A 25,530-nucleotide genomic window follows, 5' to 3' on the forward strand; every position below is an offset into this window, starting at 1 on the left:
AACACACAATTCTCCCTCTCACAAAAAAGGAGGGGAGAATACAAGTTGATAACTGTTGAGATATCACCATAGGGTCAGTCTGCCTTGTTAATACTGAAAGGCATTCACCTGCTTGCAGAAAGAGAATGCCTTTAATTTTGCAAATATTCTTCCAACATTCTAATTAGGTCTTGGTAAACTTCCCAGGGAGCATCCTGTCCAAGATAAAAATCCAAGTGATTGTAGTGTGGGATCTCCTTGTAGTAGATAAGGTTGGTGACTTTAGGGAGCAGATTTTCGGTGTCCTTGGCATCTGCCACAACATCCTGTCCACCACTCCACATTGCCGTTGGGACCTGCATCTTAGTGATGTTGTACACAGGCGGTGTAAGCTAAATGAAGCGAGGAAGAGAGAGAGCTCTATTATGGAAATAAATAAAACCATCGGATATTGTGCTAACTTTTCAATCCTAATCTGTTTAACTTAATGATATATAAACCTGAAAATATTCTGCCAGTCAGTTTTCCACTGCTGTGAAAAAATGTATTAGAATAACAACTAAAAAATAAGAAAGGTGTGCTCTAGAGTTTCAGAGATTGTAGTACATCTTGTTTGTTTTTAGGCCTGCTGTGAGTACAGTGTATCATGACAGAAGCATACAGGTGAAGAAAGTCCCACCATCATAGAAAAAAAATCAAAGCATGTTCATGCAATAATTGTGTTAGGAAAACAAGGAACAACCATCACACTCCCAACTTGCACTTTGGGGCAGATAGGGAAAGGTACTTGAGGAAGAGCATTTCTCTAAAAAGAAAGGGTTTCTCTTTTCCATAGAGATTGGCCCAAGAGTGTCCTTTTCAGTAATTACTAGAAAGGATAAACATCTGTTTCATATGCAGAAATCTGGGCTCAGCAGCTTTTTTGACACTTGTGCATCAGTAGGTTTTTCAGAGAACATTTATACTAACATATGAAAACAAACACTTGAAATATGTTTAAAGGGATTTATTTGTACACAGAAATAGTGTGGTATAGGGCTAAATACTGAGCAAGCTTTCCCTTACACACTACTCTTTTTAATGATCTAGGTCACACATTGGTTTAAATGACCAAGTACCTCAGTTGGTCCTTCTGTAGCCAGAAGACCCACTGCAGTAACTCAGTAGCATCTGTACACAAGGCTAAAACTAGGCCAGAAGACTTTCTGGCACCTTGCTCTTTAGCTGTGGAGAAAATATATCTTTTCCTTTGGCTGCGAAATGGCAAGAGCTACGTGATGTAAAGTCACCATGTGAGTATTATTTTGGAAAAAGCCAAAGAATGGAAATAGGAGTCCCTGAGAAAAAGTGAAAGTGAGCTGGGAAGACAGAGGTGGGAGCAGACCTGATGATGCTGCAGGGAGCTAGTCTCATTTCTTTTCTTCTTTCTTTTTAACCTAAAAGGGACTTAGATTGTGGTACTTGCAAATGAGTAATTGACCAAATAGTTTCTGATTATCCATGCTGTAGAATGAAATTTGTTCTACTTAAATTCAAAAGTTGAATCACTAACCTCCAATGTGAACATAACTTAGGATAAATGATGTTCCAAGAGTGGGTCTCTCTCTAAGTCTACAAAATCCCTCTCTCCCCTCTCTGTCTCCCTCGTGTCATTTACAGGAACATACCCTAAGACCACATGGACACACATTAAGAATTCAGGCATCTTCAAGCCAGAAAAAGAATCCTCACAACAATCTAGCCCTGATGGCACCTTTACCATGGCCATAATACTTCCAGAACAGAGGTAACAGGGACAAAGGTGAAGACCCAAGGACCCATGAAAGCTTCTTTATTATTAGCTCCATGGAATTCTGCTTGGGGAAGATCATGACAAGATGGATGTGCATCTCAAGTTCTCTTCAAAATGTGGTACTCAGGCAGAGCTCGCTGGTATAGTCAGGTTGAGGGCTACTTTCATTTCAGTTGATGGGCTGGTGCCTGGAAGTCTGAACTCTTAAATATTAAAAGTGTATTACCCCTCTCACCTTTAGTGGGGTGTGTGTCTTAGAATATGGTAAAAGAAAATTAGTTCTCAGAAAGCAACACAGAATGTAGAGAAGGAAGTGAGTGTAGATTGTCAGTGTCTAACGTGCAAGGGGTAGGGGGTTCCAGAGGGCCTGGCACAGTATCCCCAATGTACAGTCAAGCTAGGAAGAGCGGGAGCTGGATTTTCCTGACGGTGGTTTCCTTAGGAGCAGGGTACAAAGCACAAATACTTAGCTGCAAAGATAGAGCACAATGAAGATTGAAAACAAACAAACAAAATAAAACAACAACAAAACAACAAGGAAATGTGAAGGCATCAACAGACACAGACAAGCTTTCAGAAACAAAGCCAGACCCACAGTCCCTTCATCTGGGATGCCTTTACTCCAGTGAAATTATTACTCTGCTAAGAAAGCAAGCATTGTGAAGACAGCAAATCATAAATGAATATTAAAATTCAGCTTTAAATGGTATCTGGTAAGTTATGCCAGGACTTTTAAGTTTGTTTTTAACCTGACACTGAGGTTTATATGTATTCATTTAGAAATTATACTTCCTCAGCAATGAAGGATCACTACTGATTTATGTCAGTAATTGCACCCACATAATTTATGGTGTCATTGAGTGTAGTTGTAACTAAATGCTACTGCCTTTTAAATATGCATATTTCATTTTTTTTCAAGACAGGGTTTCTCTGTGAAACAGTTCAGGCTATCCTGGAAGTCACTCTGTAGACCAGACTGGCCTCAAGTATAGTTCATCTTCTGTTTGAGTTTCCACCAAAGGTTTCAAGCAAAGTATCCATATCTGAACCTCTGTCACCATATACCTATGATTTTTATTTCATTTGTAAATGCAAAGATGAAGCTCTGATCCCACTTCCATCTAAGTCTCCTAGCTCATAAGGTGCAATCAGTATCTAAAATGCTCTTCCCAGAGAACCACAAACTTGTTGGAAGAAGAAAGGTGGTCATCAAAACAGAAACATGGCAATTTGACATGATGTGTTTGGTACCTGTATTTGCACCCAAGCCCATGCACATTCAAGAATAGCAGTTTAGGAAGACAACCAGATTTTTCAAAACATTGAAAATATAAGTTTTCTCTATGCTATTTATTCTTTGTAATTTAAAAAAGCTGATGACAATGTTTTATGTTTTATCTCAGTCTGCCACCAGGAAGTCAAACAATGATTGGCTCTCCCAACATAATTGGAAGAAGTTCCAGTAACCAACAGCATATACTGTTTTTAGTGTAACTATTCATTTTCATAGATGATGTAAAGAGGTATCTTAATATTCCATTATTCATTAGATAGTATCAGTTCTCTTTAAAGATGGCAACTTCTGATTGATGTGTCTTAAATGACTCATAGATTGGATTTTTTAAAGTAATAAAAGACATCCTTAGGGACTATTAAAGCAATGCTAGTCTTATTAGGTGAAGACATGCATTAGAAATAAGGTCATATTTTCTAATTCTATCTTTAAAACAGTGTTAATGAAATATTGAGAGCTCTTGTTTGTTTGTTTTTACAGTGAAGGAATGAGTAGTGAAAAAATAGAGAAATAAATTTAGATACAGAAATCCTTGGGTCATATTCTAGCTATTTCTCCACTAACTTCCTTGAGCTTCCAGGAAAATGAGGGCATTTTTAGCTCAAGTGACCATTGTGAGGACTAGAAACAACAACTCAGCACACAGTAAAACCCAGGAAGTATCATGTGCTAACAGCAATAAGCAATGCCCATCATAGCAAGTGCGGAGTAGTAAGCACTTAAATACTTGAGTGGAAGCCGTTCTCACTGGCTCATTGCAGTATGCCACTGGCTGTGATGAGCATCAGTGTTATCTACCTGATTGAAATGCATCATGTTCTGGTTAGGACTGCCCCAGTCAAAAGCTTGGAGTTTACCAGAATTGACAGCCTAAGATAAAAAAAAAATAAACAAAACCACATTAAAATGACACAAGTAAACAATGTACATATAAAATTAATGAGCAAGAAATACACAAAGATTGGTAATATGTATACTCATTAGAACATTGATCAATAATGAAAACAGATACTCCTTTGCATAACTGATACATCATTTATAACCCATACCATATCTTTTGAATGAAAATCTGCAGGTAACAATGCTTTCAACTGTTACAGTATGCAATGGATTTCAAGAATTTATATCTCCATATGTTTATAGAAGCTTTGACCACACATTTCTTTTTCTCTTTTCTTTTTTCTTTTTGGTTTTTCGAGACAGGGTTTCTCTGTGGCTTTGGAGGCTGTCCTAGAACTACCTCTTGTAGAGCAGGCTGGTCTCGAACTCAGAGATCTGCCTGCCTCGGCCTCCCGAGTGCTGGGATTAAAGGCCTGCACCACCACCACCTGGTTTGACTACACATTTCTAACACTAAAAATTACTATGGCTGTTATTAAACAACTAGGTTCTTTACTATCCCCCCAACAAGTGCTCTTATGCTATTATGAATTCATTCCTCATTATTAAACATTTTTCTCATCTTTAGGAAAAAAAAATCAGCAAATGTCGACTGCTTGTTACTTCTGTGCAGGACCAAGTCATGTGTCATGCCATGCTGTAAGAGCTATGGGCTGAGTGCTGGAAACAATGGCGATGACTAGCTTTACACATTGGTATTTAGGCTTCAAACATGTAAGTATTCCGAAATTTACAGTTTCCTTGATTCTGTTGTTTGCCACCTGTCACCTTGCTGAATTAAGAAGGCAGATACTCCAGATTTATATCAAGTACTAAATTATCCTCAGAACACAGTGAGACTTTCTCTTCCCTTAACTTATAACTTATATTGTTATTCACTCATAGTTTTAATCCTTTTAGTTTAAATTGTTTGCTTCTACAACATTATATAAAATGTATCATATATTATATACATTGTATTATTTATAGTTATATATTTAAATATATAATTATCTATTATATAATGGTATGAAATACATAAAATGTTATGGAAATTAAAATATATGTGTGTGTGTGATATTAAAATCCCACACAGTTTAATCAGTGAGAGGCAACAGAGCTTATTATTTAGAATCTGGAGTCTAGTGTCTAATAAGCCTGTTTTATATCCAGGTTTGATTCAATCTGCTATTCAGGGCAAGATATTTGTGAGGTATGAATGATGACAGTATTCTTTCAACTGGCCTGTGAGATTTAGATGTGTATAAATAAATCAGTAGTGGGTCTCTCATGCTTGAGCAGACTTTATTCATATCTACCCAGAAGTGAAACTTCCAACCTTTCCAGAAACATCAGGGTTTTTCTAACTATCTGTAATGGTTTCTCATTTTCAGCTTTAAAGTAGGTTAAGAGAAAATAGTATACATGTTAAATGCAAATTACTGTCTCCCACTACCTCATTTTCTCTCATAGGTAGATGGGATTATGCTTCTTTTGTTCAATTCTTATAAAAGGATGGGGCTGAAGTGACTGGTCAGCAATACAGACAAAGTTATACAAAGTACCAATGAGCATACATGCACATCTTGACTCAGAAACTTGTACAACTTAATTGCATTTGATTTATCTCTGAGCTTACTGGATATTGAGTAATCTTATTAGACAAAATTGTAATTGTGGGCAAACCCACAGACTGTTTGTCTATTTTAATACCTCCTTAACACTGCCTTTGTTTGGAATAAAGTGTTCTTTCTGCTCCCTGAAATGCCCCATGGGCTAACTGGAAGATGAACAGGTCTTTCTGGAATAGATTGTATTATTTTACATCAAGTTGTACCAAAGCTAATGATTTCCCAGAAGAGGAAACACAAGCCTTCCCAAGACAAGTCGAGGGAGGAATCTAAGGATGAGAACTGATTCAGAATATGTAGGAAGCAGGTTCCCAGCTCAGGCACTGAAGACAATGAGAATGGATAGATGGAACAAAGGTAATCAAAAGAGGAATTGGTGCTGATCCTAGAACATCACCACGATAGGCAGGTACCTGCTGGCCCTACATGGAGCATTCTGGGAGTACCCCCTCAAGGATTTTCCAGAGGTTTGGGTGTGTCAGTCAGGAAGAGAGAACATATACCTGGGCCCAGTGCAGCATGTTCTGAACGGATGTTCCTGCTTGACTGTGTGCCATATAAACGTCCAAGCGACTCTGTAAAGAGATCATTTCTCATCTGGAGGCTACTCATAACACATATGCAGACATTTGAAAAACACTTCAACTCTCTATGTATAAAAACAATTATTATCTTTAGGGAAATATATTTTATATCTTTACGGATATATTAACAAGAGAAGGTCATCTTTAAGAGCACTCCCCTCCCACATCTTTGTTCTCTGTCCTGGATAATGGTTCCCTTCAGCCCACAGAGGACACCAGACTGGTTGAATGCAGAAGGCTATATAGCCTTTCTTTCAGAACTCATCTCACACATTCAAGGGGTTAAAAATTTTAGTGACTCTCTCCTCTGGTTTGTATATAAAATTGACATTAAGATAAAACTTCCACGGACTGGACAGATAGCTTAGTGGTTAAGAGCAATGACTGGTTTTGTAGAGGATTCTCAGCACCCACATGGCAGTTTGCAACTGGTAGTAATGCCAGTTCCAGGGGGTCTGGTGCCCTCTTTTGGCTTCTGCAAGCACAGCCTGCATATGGTATACAAACATCCACATAAAGTGAAAATAAGTAAATCTGAAAAAATAAATTTAAGAAAAATCTTAGCTCAAAAACCATTGGGAATAGATCTACATGTTTCCACAAAAGTGGCAGCAGGCCTCTGGTTGTGCGTCACTAAAGTATCTGTTCTTCCAGACGTCATAATATCCCATAATCCAGTCCTTAACTGCCAGTCTAAAACAGATTTGTCCAAAGAGAGCCTCTACTGTCAGGGGTATTGCTTTATTATCTCTCAAACATTTGGGCCAATTTGCTTAGCACTGCTTATGTGACGTATTTTCATCTACATGACATTATTGCCTCTCCATGATGAATTAGCCCAGGAGAACTGAGTTGAGAATGTGGACAGGCAGCGTGGCCCAGGCTTTATGCTTTGCATAAAACTAGTCTCTTATGAAAGCCTCGAGCCTGGTCATCAGCCCTGTAATTCCGAAAATCCAGGAGACTGAGGCAGAAGTAACATGAATTCAAGGTGCATCTGGGCTACATAGTGAGTGCAAGCCCAGCCTGGTGACTTAGTGAGAACCTGATATTTAAAAAACACAAGGGGACCAGGCTCTTGGCAGAAGCCTGTGAGATATATGGGGTGATCTTCAGCTGTGTGCTACCTCTGTTTCAAACATTGTCCATGTCAATCTAGGAAGAGAAGAGTAACTTCCGATCTTTCCCCTCCTTGTCCCTCAAGTTATAATTTGAAAGGAAAGGAGCCCATTTATACTAAAACTGAGGAAAAGAACCACAGTAAGCACCCCTCTCCACACTCTTGAATGCAGAGTTTGTAGCTGTCACTGAAAAAGCCAAATCCCTCTTTTTCAACTAGGGGTGACTCACAAGATAAGGATTTTCTGATGGCCCACAGATATGGAAACGTAAAAGCAAACACAAAATGCAGATTCTAGAACTACTATCTGAGATTCCACGGGTCTGAAATAGTCATAATTCTAATGGAAATAAAGAAAATTTTTAATTGTAGAATTTTAGCCCAGGAAAGAACTAGAAGCACTGTCAGCACAGATATTTTCTTAAAGTCTTTATTTTTAATTTTTAAATAAAGGATAGTCAGATTTCAACCCTTTTTGGAGCCAGGAGGTTATTAATTACACCCAAAAAAGGTAAAGAGGAGGCTATCTACTGTGGTTTCCATAACATCCAATGTCACCTCTCACTCCTTATGCAACAAAATTATTGGCTTCCAGGAAGTGATTACTTATACCTACCATGTTTAAGTTTTGGCGATCAAATCCACTTAGAGAAAACATGAAGTTGCTGCATATAGGATGAAATATCTTCCGACTGCACACTTTGGTGGCAACGAAGTGTTCAAGCAATGTGTGAGAGGAGAACATTTTGTCACCAAACAATACCTGCAAGATGGGTGGTTAAGTATCATTAAATGTCATATACAGGGATGTCAACAGTGACGAATGCTTGTTCATTCAGGCAAGACAGGGCAGGTGAGAGAACTGATCCTGGGTGAAACCATGAAGCTAGTGAAATTCTGTCTCTGTACTACTCCTGATTCCACCGATGCCTTTCATGAGAACTTTTCACTGGGATGTTTTGGGCATATTCCCTTAGAGAACAGCTTACACAGGAATTAGTAAAACTTTGAAAAGAGCATTTCTACATGATTCTGGATTCTCTTTCTGATAAGAATTTAGTTTCTATTTGTCTAAATTTTTGTAACTGAACAATGGGAAAATTGGTATCTCCTAAGCAGAGTCACCGTGAAGGCTATAGGTCACATTTGAAGAGTGTCTAGTGAAGTTCTCACCAACAGTTTCTGAACAATAACTATTATCCTAAGAGGTGACTAAAATAGCTAATGAACCTTTCCTGCCATATTCCTTTAATGCTTTCCCAGAAACAAAAGCTGCACCCAAAACAGGGCATCCCTACTAATGAGATTGTAGGCAAGGCTGCAAGTATGTTGAATGCCCTTTTTGATTGTAGAAATCTATCACATTACTGCACATCAAAGTATTGAATCCTTGTGTTTATTAGTCAGATCTAGCATTTATTTCTGTCACAGTGAAGTTCATATTATTAGGTTAAGTTGCAGGGGAAGAAAAGGGATCATTTTTAGTTCTTAAACATTTCAGAAACAAACATCTACTGATAAAACTGGCACAGATTTCTTCTGAAATCCTTTATTTACTGATGATTGTAACAAACAATGACAAAACAAAAATAATGGGCATTTATTTTTATTGTAGCAATGCACTATAAGTTCTTATATTTTCTTTGGCAAACTGGAGCCAGTAAATTCCTACATGGTTCAACTTCAATTATGAATTTAAAAACTTTTTGTATTACAATATTGAAAGGAACCCATATTTAATAAAATGCTTACTAGTCTATGAAACTTTGTTAGAATATTTAAGACACCATGACCTAATTAATAGACCTTTCATATCAAAGAGAAAGAAGAGAGACTGGAGGAGAAGAGGAAGAAGAGAATGAAAGGGAAGGAAGAATGAGATTCAATTAAACTAGTTCAAGTTTCTCAATTCTTTAGGTCAGAAGGCCATTGTAGAAATTACCTTATTCATTCTTTCTTGTTCTTTATTTTGTCACAATTACTATACAATCCTAGTGATTACTCAATTACCAAACTGTAATACTTTGAAACTGTCCCCATCATAATTTAAGAATTGTGGCAACATATATTCATAGAGTGAATTTATGTTTAAAAGGAATATTGACACCTATTCAGTGTTCTAAGTGTAAAAACTTACATTTCCACAAAATAAGTAGCTTAACTAAAAATAAATATTTAATCTGAGTAACTGAATGTTTCCATTTTCTGTTTATCAATACCTTTTCCATCCATGTATGGGGAAATGTACATGACATGAAGCAACCATTAAATTCAAGTAGTCAGGTTCAAAAGTACATGAAGGAAGAGGTCATCTTATTACACGGGCCTTTGTTCTCTGTTGTGATAGTGAGGTCTCCCAAATTCAGGAAGGGATACCATGGTAATCTTGTATTTTACTTCACCTCTCTGGCCATTACTATGCACTTACTTCAAGACAAATAATTACCCCTTTACCCAGACCTGCAGGAGAGTACAGCATAATATTGCAAGAAGTCCAGCTCCTATTTACAGGTAGACACACTACTGTGCAGATGTAATTCCAGCTTGATCCTGGAGAGGGCATGTTTGTCACATGATAATTGGCACTCAGGGTCCTCTAAAAATCAGCACTTTTTGTGAGAATTGAGCCATTTTTGTGTTTTGGAAAAAATGGCACCATGCCATATTGTGGCTGTAGGCAAAATGGATATAACACTTATACATATCATCTCAATGACTACTACAGCTTGAGAAATTCTACCCACTAATATAAATGTGAACACATCACTTGCCAAGCAGAACATTGGTTGGCATACTTCTCTAAGGAATGGTCCACTCAGCTGGACATCCTTATGTATGTATCTGTGAGTGTCCAAACATGACTTTTTTTCTGACTGACATTGAAAACATTATGAAACAAGATTTGGTAAAGTATGCCCTGGGAGGCAGGGGTGGGAAGATTGCCACAGTCAGATGCCTGTTTTGTACATCAAGTTCCAAGCTTGGCAGGCCCAAACATAGCACCACTACCATCCAAACAGTAGAGAAATCATTACATATAAGGGAAACCATCATCTTCTTTTCGTTGCCCGATAAGAATAAGATTGAGGTTCTGGCTTTAGCACCCATTAGCAGGATTATTTGAGAAAAGTTGCTCAGTTTATCTAAGTCTCAAGATTTTATTTTAAGAAATGAAGAGAACTTTAACCAATGAGCAGAACAGAAAAAGTAAAAAAGAAAAAAAAGGTTCATTGTAAACTGAAGATTTAAAAGAAAGTAGGGAGACAAAAATACAAAGAAATAAATGCCCAGAGGCTGAATGAAATGTGAAGGGAGCAGCAGTAAATAAATGTCAAGTGTTGTACATTTAAATCTAAACTTAGCTTGATGAATATGCTAATGATGTTAAGCAATATTTGTTGAGAATGTTATTCTAACAAAAATAGCCTAGATACATGGGGAAGGGCCTAGATCCTGCCCCAAATGATGTGACAGACTTTGATGATTCCTCCATGGAAGGCCTCATCCTCCTTAGGGAGTGGATGGGGGGTCATTGGGGGACATGGGAGGATGGAAGGGAGAAGGAACTGGATTGATATGTAAAATAAGATTGTTTCTAATTTAAGTAAAAATATATAAAAAAGAATATAGTGTATATGCATTTCTACTCTTTTTTTTTTTTTTTTTTTTTTTGAGACAGGGTTTTTCTGTGGCTTTGGAGACTGTCCTGGAACTAGCACTTGTAGACCAGGTTGGTCTCGAACTCACAGAGATCCGACTGCCTCTGCCTCCTGAGTGCAGCATCAAAGGCATGCACCACCACCATATGTTACCATAAATCTTTCCGCCATAAGCCTCCAAGCCCCATTGCCACGTGTGCGCTTTATGCCAGCCGCCTGCCTGAGTTAGGGCCCCGATTAATGCACAGAGAGACTTGTATTAGGTACAATGCTGCTTGGCCAATGACTAGGATTCTCATCTGTTAGCTCAGTCTTAACTATCATAAATCTATATATGTTATAAGACTTATCTTATCAGACGCCGTATTGGCCTCCCCCCTTGTTGGTGGATCACATCGTGCCGCTGGAGCAGGAGCAGAGGGGAAAAGAGAGATGCTTCCTGTTTCTCCTTCTTTACATATGAGTCTCCTTGCTATGTCACTTCCTGCCTGGATCAGCACTTATCTACTACAACCGTATGACACATTTCTCCTCTTGTTTAAGGTATTGCAGCTCATTTAACAAGGTAATGTAAATTTCTAGTCCTTGAAAGTTATTAATAAAACTATTTAGTACAATAAAGAAATGCAGGTTAGTAGTTAGTCACCTATAATAATCAAACTCATAATCATGTTAGGTATGTTTTCAAAGTCAAATGGATATGTTTAGATAGATTGTCTTCAAACACTTCAAACATCCACAGAATATGGGATTTAAAATGTTTTGTTAACATGGGGTTTTTCATGACAATAAGACATGTCTGTTTCTGGCAGCACCAATATACTTCATAGAAGATCATGGCCATTGAAGAAACTCCAAATAGAGTTTGCTTTCAATGTGGTAAACTAGCCATTTGGGAAAGAAAATGCTGACAGTATGCTATACAAACTGTACAATCAGGACACAACAGAAAAAGACCATTGAACTTTTCCAAGATAAGGTTAGATAGTCCTACAAAATTCCAGCTTCATAGAAAAGTTTACCAGACATTCTGCAGGACATATAGAAAAGTGACAGCTGAACTTTGCCAAAACAAGATGGGACAGTACTTCAAAATTCCTGCTTCACAGAAAAGGTTGTCAGATATTCTAGGCAGATAGGCCAAAGATGGATGCTCAAAGTTACAGAGGAATTTTGGGGTGACTGTAAGGCATCCAGATGTCTCTGCCATTTCTATAGTTTCAGAAGTTGTTTGCTCTGCATTTCTTGTTTAGTCAAATATTATATCTTTTGGGGTCTTTGATGGAATTGAAGACTAGATAGTCATAGTTTTTCTTAGTTATGATAAAAAGGAAATTAGATACAAAACTTTAGGCTCATCAAGATAAGATAAATAATGGAGAATTTTCTCTAAATTTTCCAAATACTAATGGACTGAATATCATAAATTCTTTTAGATAATTGTTCTTATTTTTTCAAGACAGAGTTTCTCTGTGTAGCTTTAGAGCTTGTCCTGGCAATCACTCAATTGCCTCAAACACACATAGATCTCTCTGCCTCTGCCTCCTGAGTTCTGGGATTAAAGGTGTGTGCCACCACCACCTGGCTTTGATAATTGTTCTTATTGTATGTAGTTTTACTATGTTAGAGTTCAAACCTTTAAATGTATACAATAGAAAAAAGATAGCATCTTCAATAAATGGTGCTGGCACAACTGGATTCAGACATGGAGAAAATTGCAGATAGATCCATATCTGTCACCATGCACAAAACTTAAGTGCAAATGGATCAAAGATCTCAACATAAATCCAGCCAAATTGAATCTTCATGTAGACAAAGTGGGAGATACCCTTGAACGAATTGGCACAGGAAACTGCTTCCTGAACATTACACCAGTAGAACAGACATTGAGATCTGCAATTAATAAATGGGACCTCCTGAAACTGAGACACTTCTGTAAGGCAAAGGACAGTCAGTAAGACAAAACGACAGCCCACAGAATGGGAAAAGATCTTCACCAACCCCACATCTGACAGAGGACTGATTTCTAAAATATACAAGGAACTCAAGAAGCTAGCCACCAGAACACCAAACAATGAAATTAAAAAGTGGGGTGCAGAACTAAATAGAGAATTCTCAACAGAGGAATCTGAAATGGCTGAAAGACACTTAAGAAAGTGCTCAAAATCCTCGGCTATCAGAGAAATGCAACTCAAAACAACTCTGAGATACCATCTGAAACTGGCCAGAATGACTAAAATCAAAAACACCAATGACAATCTATGCTGGTAGGAGTGCAAACTTGTAAGACCACTTTGGAAATCAGTATGGCAGTGGCTCAGAAAATTGGGAATCACTCTACCTCAAGATCCAGCAATTCCTCTCTTGGCATACACCCAAATAATGCACGTCCATACAACAAGTACATATGTTCAACCATGTTCATAGCAGCATTGTTTGTAATAGCCAGAACCTGGAAACAACCTAGATACCCCTCAACTGAAGAATGGATAGAGAAAATGTGGTACATTTATACAATGGAGTACTACTCAGCAGAAAAAAAGCAACAGAATCTTGAAATTCGCAGGCAAATGGATGGAACTAGAAGAAACCATCCTGAGTGAGGTAACCCAGACACAAAAAGACAAACATGGTATGTACTCACTCATATATGAATTTTAGACGTAAAGCAAAGGATTACCAGCCTACATTCCTCTTCACCAAAGAAACCAGGAAACAAGGACTCTAGGAGAAAAATGCATGGACCCCAGAGCATGGGAAGGGGCAAGATCTCATTAGCTAATTGGGAACTTGAGGGTAAGGGTCAGGGAGCTGCCAGAATGAGAGGAGCAGAAGAGGAGGGGAAAGGGGGAAATGGAGGAGCAGAAACGTTGAGTTGGGGGAAGAATAGAGATCAGGATGAGAGATACCATATCAGAAGGAGCCATTATAGGTCCGAGGAAAGATCTGGCAATAGGGAGATTTCCAGAGATCTACATGGATGACATGAACTGACAATCTAGGCAATGGTGGAGAGGATAGCCTAAATTCCCTTCCCCTATAATAAGACTGATGACTACTTTTTATGCCATCCTAGAGCTCTCATCCAGTGGCTGATGGAAGCAGAGACAAACATCCACATATATACACTGAACTGAACTCTGGAACTTACTTGCCGAGAGGGAGGAATGAAGATCAAACGGGTTGGTACCAGGCTGGTGAAACCCACAGAAACAGCTGGCCTGAACAAGGGGGAGCACATGGACCCCAGACTGCTGTCTGGGAGGCCAGCACAGGACTGAATCAGACCCCTGAACATGGACGTCAATGAGGAGGCCTTGGCACTCTAGGGGGGCCCTGGTAGTGGATTAGTATTTTCTCCCTGGTGTAAGAAGGGACTTTGAGAGCCCATCCCATGTGAAGGGATGCACTCTTGGCCTGGACACATGGGGGAGGGCCTAGGCCCAACCCAGGATGATGTGGTGGACTGTGAGGAGCCCCGTCGAGGGCCCTATCCTGCCTGGGGAGTGGAGGGTGGATGGGGTGGGAGGCAGGTGGGGAATTGGGGGGAGGAAAAAACAAAAAAAAAAACAAAAAAAATGTTTAGCCATGTGAAAAAAGATATCTGTGTGTAGAACTCACATACACCGTGTAGGAGATGGATGCATAGATAGAAAGAGAGATATGTAGCTGTATGTAAACAATGGAGCTTGGTGAAGACAGATTCTCAGAGAACATTTTAAAGTTGAAGTAAAGAGAAACTTACCATCAAAAAAATGGAGGCATGTTTGACATAATCTTTTTGTATACTGTGTAAAGATATGTTACTGTGGTTGATTTAATAAAAAGTTGAATGGCCAATAGTTAGGCAGGATTTCTAGGCACAGAGGATGCTGGGAAGAAGAAGGGTAGAGACACCAGGATGCAGAGCAAGCAGCATGGGCATTACAAATTAAAGGTAACTGAGTCATGTAAAAGAGTAGATTCATAAGATATTAGTTAATTTAGGTTATAAGAGCTACTTAGAAAAGGCTAGGATATTTACCAAGCTTTCATAATTAATAATAAGTCTCCATGTCATGATTTAGGAGCTGGCTGGAGGTACACTAAAGCAATTCCAAGAGCAAACACTGACAATGAAAAGTCACTACATGCAACATTTTCCAGGGCAGATAATATGTTAGATGCAAATAAAATCCTCTATGAATTTTTAAAAATTGAAAATCTTGGGCTGAAGAGTTGGCTCAGTGGTCATGAGTACACACTGCTGTTGCAGAGGACCTGAGTTTGTTTCTCAACACCCATATCAGAAATTCAAAGATCAAATGTCACTAACTGCAAGCAACTAGATGCCAACATCAACATTCTAGAAGAAATGAGTGAGTCCATTGATGTGGATGTCCATCCAATACCGAATAATAAATAGAAACCTGAACAGGTCAATAGCAGCTAACAATAGGAAATTGATAAAGAATAGTCAATAATGGCAAACAGTAAGTCATTGATACAGAATAGTCTCTCATCAAAGGAAAGCTCATGACTAGCGGTTTCACTGGTGAATCCTACCAAGCATTTATAGAAGAGGGAATACCAAGCTTTTTAAAATTATTTAAATTGAAAAGGAAGGAGGTCTTCCAAATTCACTCCATGGAGCCAATATTATCTTGATATGCTAACCAGATAAGGAAATAACAAAACCAGAAAATTAAAGGTAAATATTACCAATGAACAGATGGAAATATCCTTAATACAGGTTGTAGTAAACCAAATACAACACATTAAAAGATAACTCATCCCAATCAAATGGAATTCACTGAAAAGATGTAAGGGTGGTTCAAAATATGGAAATAAAACTCACTATCTAATAGAATGAAAAGTCAACAGAATGAAAGACAAAAACCACACCAGTAGCAATAAAAACATATTAGTGGGCTGGTGAGATATCTTAGCAGGTGAGAGCACTTGTTCAAGCCTAGTGACTTGAATTTGATCCCTGGAACATATGTCATATTAGAAGAAGAGAACCAACTCCACAAAGTTATCCACAAACCAACCCATACACAATTCATGTCCTACATGCCCCTCCAATAATAAATTACAAAAACACATTATCAGTTCAATAGATGCAGTAAAGATTTTGATAAGCTTGAACATTCTGTCAATATAAAGACTATGAACAAATTGATATGATAGAGATGTATCTCAAGCATAATCAAATGCATACATAATAACCCCACAGCTAGCCTCATCACAAATGGGGAAAGCTGCAAGCTCTCTAGGATCTGAAACAAGACAAAATTGTCACACTCAGCACAATATACAAACCAGGAGCGAAAGTCTTAACTGGAACAATAAGGCAGAAAAAATGTCATTGTCTACCTACTTACTATCTATATTTATTGAGTAAGGTCTTTGATACATAGATCAACTTGAACTCAAATTTATTATATTTCCAAGTTTGGCCTTTATCTCACTGTCCCTCTGCCTCAGACTCCTGACTTCTTGTGTAATAGACATAACAACCAAACCTGACCTTGCCAACAATTTTGAAAGAAGAAATTCAACTTGTCACCATTTTATATGGTATGATCATACATATAGAAAACCCCAAATATTAGCCCCAAATTACTAAAACTAAAAAATGAATTTGACAAAGTTTTAGGATCTAAAATTCAGTAGGTGGGCATCAATAGCATTTCTATATATCCATAGAAAATTATTCAAAAAGGAAACAAAGAGAGCACTCCCATTTAGGGTAACTATAAAAAGTAAAATATTTTGGAATAAATTAACCAGCAGCAAAAACTTTCTACTGTGAGAACTATAATATAGATGAACACAATCAAAGAGAGTATAACAACCAAACATGCCATGTGCATATATTAAAAAACCCTATCAAAAATAGTTGAAATGCAATTCTTACCAAAATAACCAACCTATTTTCATAGAACAAGAAACACATCCTAAAATCCATATGGAACCTGAACATCTAGAACAATATTGAGCAAAAAGAACAAAGTTGGAGACATACTACCTAATTTAGTGATGTAATACAAAGCTGCATTGACAGAAATGTCATGGCATTACCATAAAAACAAATACACACAGGCCAATGGAACAGAATGAAGAGACTATAAATAAGGCCACATGTGACAGCCAAGTGGGCTAGGAACACACACTGGGAAGGATGCAGCCTCTTCAATAAGTCATGTTGCAAAGATTGGATGTACACGTTCAGAAAACTGAAGGCAGTCCTCTTCCTGTACAGAAAAGTAAACTAAAAATAGATAAAATTTGCAAAACCTGAAACTCACAGAAGAAAGTGGAGGAAAAGTGATTGTGGATTTTGGAATTATTTAGGAAATTTTAATATATAAGATGCCTCCATCATTGGAAACAAAAACAAAAGTAGTTAAACAGGATCTCATCAAACTAGGAAGCTTTGGAGCAGCAAAAGAAACAAGGCATAGCCCCACACACTGAAAGGGAGAGAGCATTTGTAAATTACACATCAGATGGGGTTGGTGTTCAAAATGGGTAAGGGACTCAATTTAGGAGCATAAAAATCTGATTAGAAATGGGGGATAGAATTAAATAAATGTTTCTCAGAATAAGAAGCATAATCAGTCTTCAAGTGTGAGAAAAACAAGTACTCAGCCATTACCAGGGAAACAAAACAAAACCACGGGAGTTATGTCATTCCAGTTAGAGAACCTTTTATCAAAAGTACTGCAGATAACAGGCATTTTGATGTGGGGATAAAGGGAACTCTACAGATAACAGGCATTTAAGATGCAGAGAAAGGGGCTGGGGGCGTTGGTGGCCCACGCCTTTAATCCCAGCACTCCGGAGGCATAGGCAGGCGGATCTCTGTGAGTTCGAGGCCAGCCTGGTCTCCAGATCGAGTGCCAGGATAGGCTCCAAAGCTACACAGAGAAACCCTGTCTCAAAAAAAGATGTGGGGAAAGGGAATTCTCCGGATATAACAAGTATTGCAGATGTGGGGAAAGGGAACTAAAGTTGGAACAGGAATAAGATTCCTCAGAAATATTCAGTAGGGTCTCACTTTAGCTATGTTTGAGAGGTAACACTCAGGGATATATGTTCTGTGGTTAGAGATGACACTAGAGCAGAAGGCATCAGGACTAGTTCTTACTGATAAAAGAGTGATGGGAGATGTTATTCTGTATATGTTTCTCTTATTGGTTGATGAGTAAAACACTGATTGGCCAGGCAGGAAATAGGTGGGGGATAGGAGACAAGGAGAATTCTGGGAAGTGTAGGCAGAGAGGCGTCATCATGTGAGCCCAGAAGGAGAGGACAGAGTCAGGCATTCTACAGTAAGATAAGGCCATGTAGAAATACATAGATTTGTAGTTATGGGTTAATAATTAACACCGAGCTAACCAATAAGAAGCTCTAGTAATCAGCCAACAGATTCATAATTAATATAGTATCTGTGTGTTCATTTGGGGCAAGGCAGTTGTAGAACTGGGCAAACCTGTATGGAACCTTTGATCACTTTTTACATCATCAAATGTTTTAAAAATGCCACTTGTCAGCCTAGCGGTGGTGGCGCACACCTTTAATCCCAGCACTTGGGAGGCAGAGGCAAGTGGATGTCTGAATTCGAGGTCAGCCTGGTCTGCAAAGCTACACAGAGAAACCCTGTCCTGAAAAACAAAAGCAAACAAAAAATGCCGTATGCCATCTCTTGATATTTGTGGAAATAGGGAGATTTCTAGTTTCTTCTCCTTTAAAACTGAGTAACTCACCTACCTTGACAGCTTGCCTGGAAAGGGTAGTTAATGTTTTCATGGGACTTCTAGTGTATTTTACTGTGACCACTGGAGCGAGTGCAAAAAATAACTTAATCTTTTTAGCCAGTTCTGGATTTGTCGAGAATGCTATGAACGCTGCAGGGAAAGAAGACATTAGCTCACACAAACTTCCAATTATCTTTTCATCACAAAACAAAACAAAATTGTGAGTACTATTTATGGGGAGGGATTTTAAATTTCTCAAGGGTAGAGTGGGCTCTTTCTGGTGGAGTGATTGTATAGAGAGTGTTGAAGAGGAGGTTCAGTCACATTCTGTGGAATGTGTATCTTAAACTCCAGAGACTACATTAGCTCGAACTTAGTGCAATATAAAACCAAGGGATCATCTTGACTTCTAACTCATTAACTGTGAATGTTACCTCCTTTGTATCAATCTCAGTTTCTTCAAGATAGAAACAAGGATAACAGAATCTTCAGAGATTGACCGTTACTTGTATCTATGAGATTACATAGGTATGTACATATATGTATAGTTTCATATACATTAAAATACTATACAGAAAATATGCAGAGAAATAAAATCTTAAAGTGTAACTTGGTACTTTTACTGTTTGGAAAAAAATTCTGAATTTAACAATCCAAGAAACATGGATATTGTGGTCCCAGATGTATGTTTTTTCAACAAGGGAGAACAGAGAAAGGCCAGAGGTGCCTGCCGCTCTGTCATCATGCTCTCTAGCTTAGCCCATTGCCTCTCCAGCAAGAAAAGCCAAACTGACCATAGCATTTAACCAGTTCCATAATTCAGCGCTTGTGCTTTAGTGTCTTTCTCTAGACTGTCAGAGATTCAAGGGAACAATGGGCACCATGTTTATCTTTGATTCCTCAGAATATAACCTGGGGTCTCGTTGTTTGCTGAGAACATAGATTAACTCCTATCAACCTCCAAATTCAGTGTCTTGCTTTATTTTCTTTTTAGAAACTACCTAGAGGAAAGAGTTTCTCAAAGTCCCCAAACCAGAGACTACAGAGAAAAACGAACACAGAAACAAATAAACAAACAAACTGACCCCTCCCACCAATACAGAAGAAAATTCCTCACATCGTCTGGTTGTGTCTGCCCCAAACACACCTATAGTGGTACCCTGTGAGTGGCCCACATAGAAGAGTTGTTTCTGTCCACTTTTCTCCAAGATTAGATTTATTGTGGCTGGAAGATCATATTTAGCCATCTCATCCAAACTGCCAAAGAAAAGGAATTTGAAAAGATAAGTGGTTGTTAAACCTACAGTATTTGCAAGGATTTCTTGTAGCATAGATATTCAGCTTTGACTCTACATGAGGAGAGTGAGAACAGTGTGTCTTGACAACTTTTCAGGTTGTTGTCTTTACATCTTTACTGCAATGGCACCACTGCCGGGAAACTGGAATAAAAAAAGGGTCTGATGTGAAAGCCTACTGATAAGTTTTCCATGAGGCTGTCACAGTCTATTCATCCCAGAGAAGACTTAAGAAATGTCTATTGACTTCCAGAAAGAATGCAGGAATGAAGTCATGGAACCAGTGACCTTATTGATCTTGGTGGCATGGTTCTTAGCTCCTGAGAAAGTGCAAGCCTTGTCCTTGCAACTAACATATCAGGCACCAGGAACAACTCTCTGCTACTTAGCCACATTTGGAAAAGGACAACCTCCCAAGTCAGTCACATCAGGCAGGAAATGACTTTAGAGACATGCAGCAGTGCAGCAACTAAATCGTTTCTTTTGAGGGGAAAGAAAGCCTGAACAGGGAGAAAAATTCTAGTTTCCTTCTTGTAGATGCCGTTGGGTGCATCTGGACAGAGAAGGGAAAACCAAGAAGAATTTGTGCATGTGAGTAAACACTTCATTCATGAACAAGTTTCTCTTACCTGAAGGCCCAGTATTGAGGTGACTTGGGGGACAGCCTCAGGTGTTTTCTGGACCAGGTGTTTCCTCGGCTGTTCCCTAACCACACGTCATAACCACTATCGGCCAGAAGAAAAGCCAAGCTGTTGTTGGGCAAGTTACAAATCCAGTTGATGGCAGATGCAACTAAGCCATGCTGCAGATACACAACTGCCTTTGGAACTGAAAAACAGACAAGAAAAGTTCCTTCCCTGACTCCTTCAGCCTGCTTGCAAACTCTGTTTTCTGATTTCTTCACACATAATCAAGGTTACGATGGAATTTTATGTCAGGAAAGCCCAGGGTCCATTCTTTTAGGGACTCTTGTACATGTGAATAAGTCCTACTTTCCCCATTTAAAAGGTGAAGACTATGTATAATGTATTATGTTACCTCTGTGTTTGTTAGAATCACAATTTTCTGGTTCAAAATCTATCATGTTGTATACATATGTGTTTCATTTTATTTATATATTAGGATATAATAGCAAATGTTCTCTCCTAGGGGAGGTTTAAGCATTCAATTAAAAATAGAACATATAAGACATCCCAGCAAAAATGAATATTAGCTCTACTGTCATGCTCATTCACATTATTTTATTTCTTCAGAAGCATCTTGCTGGGAGCTGGAGAGATGGTTCAGAGGTTTAGAGCACTAGTTGCTCTTGCAGAGGACCAGGGTTGGATTCCAAGCACCCACACATCAGATTTCAACCATGTGTAACACTAGGTCTAGGGGATCTGACACCATCTTCTAGCCTCCACAGGCAACAGGCACACATGGGGGATGTGGACATCAATGCAGGCAAAATGTTCATATATAAATAATAAATCTAATTAAAAGAAACATCTTATTAAAACTTTTAGGCTTTCCTGAAATAATTCAAATGATAAAGTTGCCTAGTGTTCAGCAAATATTCAAAAAATGACAACTTTATTATCATTGAAAGTAGTAAAGTGTTCCTTCCAAATGGATCACTACTGTTTCCTACACACAGCAGAGAGCTGGAAAGGACTCTTTAAGGACATGAGAGGACAGCATTAGTGGGATAAAACTTGCTTAAAAGAATAAAATCACACTGATTTGCCTGGGGATGGGATTATACATTAGTTAGCCTCAATTACCATGTATTACAATGGAAGAGATTATGTCTAAACCCGGATTTGAATATCATTAAAGCTAAAGAAAGTTTTCAGGTGACACAGATTTGGAAGGGAAACTGATAGATCTTGGCAACTGACTGTATTTAGGCTGTCAGTAAGATGACTATGGCAATGATAACTCCCTTGTTTCTAACCTATAGAGCTACTAATGGGAAGAGGATACACTACCCTTTGCTTATTTATTTATGTAGATGGAGAAAGAAAGACTTGGGGAAAGGGAAAGACCAAATAAACAGTATACATAAAAATGGCAAAATGTTTTAAAAGTTGTGCAAATTAAACAGAAGTAAGGATGCCTTACCTTCTCTGATAGAAAGGAACATGACCCATTGCAGACAGAAAGCTTCCTTGCTACTGCCAGGACACCTAGTTATTTCTATTTCAGGCATTTTGATTTCAAAGCAAAGTAAATCATACCTGTTTTCCTTGAACACCCTTTGCCATGAGGAATCCGGTAAATCCCAAGGATATAACCATCCTCTGTTACAACATCATATTTTTCATAAGGATAGCCCCAGTAAGAAATAAGTTGACTCTGAAAGGGGAAAGGAAAATACATACCCATAATTCAGTTTGCTTTTTATGTATACATCACAACATAGTTTTTGTAGTATCAATCTACTGCTCATGAGTCTGTGCATTAGGTAACAGCATATAGCAGGAAAAATATATTTCAGGAAGGGACTGAATGCAAAGGGGTAATGTAATGGCAACATTTACCATCCTCAGGATGGTGTATAAATATGTTGTGGGCTTAGTGTTGCTAACCATGGTAATTAATTCTTAAGATGTTTTGGCAGTAAGAAATATAAATAGTAGGCTAATGAGAGAAACCACAGGAGACTGAGAGATATCTTTTGGCTAAGATAAGTGATATTCTACCAATTTGGCTCCAAGGGGCTATGAAAGGAAGTGGTTATCAGGAGCCAGGAAGAGAAAGGGCAGGGCCATATCAAGGGCAATGACTGTCTAAGATAACTTCACAAAATAGAGCAAGGGCAATTCAAAAGAGCAACAAAAACAAATACCCAAACACTAATTCTCACTCTTCTCTTTCTTTCTACCCATACTGCTCAAGATTTCCATTGGGTAGTTGGATATTCAAAATAAAGTAGGAGGCCATTTAGACCTAGTCCTTATGGACCAACCTTTTGGATAGAATGAAAAGTAGAAACACAAAACAAGTTGGAAGGGCCAGAAGAAGCTATTCTATCCACAGACATGCACAGAGGCAGAAACATTTGCTCTACTTCATCAACCCTTTTAAGAAGTGTTTACAATAGAACTGTTCAAATTTTAGAATTGAGAAAACTGAAGATCAGGAAAGTTAGTGATTTATCCAAGATAATACATTAGGAATAGAGAAATGTTCAACTAAGGGAACAGTAAGTTTAGCTCCAAAGTCTATACTTTTATCAGAAGATTACAATTTGTTCCTGTGAGGTACAAAGTCCATGCTTAAGTTATGCTATTCCTTTGGAATTAAAGGTACATAAAACAACCTTGGCTTATTGAACCTCAAAAGTACACAGATGTAGCTCACAAAACCATGAAGATGGCATGCACAAAGCCTCAGGAAGAATTCTAGGTATGTGACAGGTGATAACCTAAATAAATCCTGAACCTCCTCTTAAGGAAGCCACCACTTAAAAACAGACAGATAGACAAACAAACAACAACAACAAAAACCCACCAGGATTGTTGCAGCAATGTGTGTCTAGAGCTTTCAATTCTAGGATTAGCTAGTTTTGGTGAGCACAAAACACAAAGTTCAGAATTACTCATTAGAGAAACTCTTGATACACAAATTATACCTCAAAAAGTGAGCAATCAGTAATTTGTTATCTTGCTCTGCTTTTGTTTTCTCAATAAATGACTTACAATGTTCATGTTGGCTTCAGGATTTGTGATGCTCCCTTGCTTATAGCCACACATAGGTCCGGGAAGAAGCACACACCATGCAGCTGCTAAAAGCCACCACATTTTGGAGTCTGCCTGGAAAAGCAAATGTCAATGCATTTGTCATCAAGGAGAAATCTTGCAAAAGGAAAATTGGTGTGACTTTTTTTTAACAGCACTTATGAGGAGGAAAGCAGAAACATAAACTTTTAGGCATTTTTAAATTTGGTTATGGCATGGAATATCATGTTTCCTTCATCTACAATGATTGAAAGTTTTGCTGGGTATAGTAGTTTGGGCTGGCATCCATGGTCTCTTAGTGTTTGCAGCAATCTGTCTAGGACCTTCTGGCTTTCAAAGTTTCCATTGAGAATTTGTGTGTAATTCTGATAGGTCTGCCTTTATATGTTACTTGGCCTTTTTTGTTTGCAGCTTAATATTCTTTATTTATTCTGTATGTTTAGCATAAATAATGCCTTTATGTAGTGATATCTTGCTTGTACAAATAAAGGCTGTCAGAAGATCAGAGGATGGAGCTTGCCACTAGCTAACCATAGAGGGCAGGAGGTCTATACAGACAAACAGGAAGTGAAATGGCTGGGCAGAGACAGGAAGTGAGTTGGCAGAGTAGAAAGAGGATACAAGTGGGAAGAAACTACCACCAAAAAATAACAATCACTCTTCATTAATATCTCTTAATATCAATTGCCTCAATTCACCTATACAAAGACACAAACAAACAAAATGAATATGAAACAGGATCCATTCTTCTGCTGCATACAAGAAACATACCTCAACCAGAAAGACAGACATTACCTCAGAGTAAAGGGTTTGGAAAAGATTTTCCAGTCTAATGAACCTAAGAAACAAGTGGGTGTAACTCTCCTAATATCTAACAAAATAGACTTCAAACTAAAAATCACTCAAAAGAGATGGAGAAGGAGACTTCATACTCATTACAGGAAAAATCCATAAAGACAGCTTATATTGGAAAGGATATGGAGAAAGGGGAACTCTCCTCCACTGCTGGTTGGAGTATCAACTTGTACAGCCACTTTGGAAATTAGTATGGAGATTCCTTAGAAAAATGGGAATCAGTCTACCACAAGATCCAGCAATTCCACTCCTAGGCATATACCCTGAAGATGTACGCTAATACATAAGGGCATCTGTTCAACTATGTTCTTAGCAGCATTATTTGTAATAGCCAGAACCTGGAAGCAACCTAGATGCCCCTCAACTGAAGAGTGGATAGAGAAAATGTGGTCCATTTATACAATGAAGTACTACACAGCGGGGGAGTTGGGGGGACAACAATGGAATCTTGAAATTCGCAGGCAGATGGATGGAACTAGAAGAAACCATCCTGAGTGAAGCAACCTAGCCACAGTAAGGCAAACATGGTATGTGCTCACTCATATATGAATTTTAGACATGGAACAGGGATTTCCAGCCTACAATCCACACCATCAGTGAAGCTAGGAGACAAGGAGGATTCTGAGAGAGACATACATGGTGCCCCAGAGAAGGGGAAAGTGACAAGATCTCCTGAGCAAATTGGGAGCATGGGGGGAGGGGAGAGATAGGATAATGAGAAGGGGGAAAGAGGTGGGATGAGGAAGACATGAGGGAGCAGGAAGGTTGAGTTGGGGGAAGAATAGAGGAGAGCAAGAAAAGAGATACCATAATAGAGGGAGCCATTGTAGGTTTAAAGAGAAATCTGGCACTAGGGAAATGTCCAGAGACCTACAAAAATGACAACAACTAAAAATCTAAGCAATAGTTGAGAGGCTATCTTAAATGCCCTCCCCTGATAATGAGATGGATGACTGACTTATATGTCAT

General features: G+C 38.4%; 1 protein-coding gene across 4 annotated transcripts; it reads right to left on the reverse strand.

Moving 5' to 3' along the window:
- Positions 1-78: 78 nt before the first annotated feature.
- Lipk (lipase family member K) lies at positions 79-23,769 on the reverse strand. 4 transcript variants are annotated; one of them, XM_035443088.1, is made up of 10 exons: positions 23,668-23,676; positions 22,228-22,321; positions 21,017-21,043; positions 20,608-20,806; positions 19,831-19,940; positions 18,697-18,833; positions 7,896-8,042; positions 6,079-6,150; positions 3,864-3,935; positions 79-371 (listed from the first exon to the last, which is right to left on the reverse strand). In XM_035443088.1, the coding sequence occupies exons 1-10, from the start codon at positions 23,674-23,676 to the stop codon at positions 132-134; spliced, it is 1,107 nt and encodes a 368-aa protein (XP_035298979.1). In that variant the 3' UTR covers positions 79-131. The 4 variants fall into 4 exon arrangements, with proteins under 4 accessions (XP_035298979.1, XP_035298980.1, XP_035298978.1 ...); XM_035443089.1 differs by lacking the exon at positions 21,017-21,043 and having other exon boundaries at positions 20,608-20,710; positions 22,207-22,321; positions 23,668-23,769; XM_035443087.1 differs by lacking the exon at positions 21,017-21,043 and having other exon boundaries at positions 22,204-22,321; positions 23,668-23,769.
- Between the last annotated feature and the right edge of the window lie 1,761 nt (positions 23,770-25,530).

This window comes from Cricetulus griseus, chromosome 3 (genome assembly GCF_003668045.3).
Source record: "Cricetulus griseus strain 17A/GY chromosome 3, alternate assembly CriGri-PICRH-1.0, whole genome shotgun sequence".
In the NCBI taxonomy this organism is placed as follows: domain Eukaryota; kingdom Metazoa; phylum Chordata; class Mammalia; order Rodentia; family Cricetidae; genus Cricetulus; species Cricetulus griseus.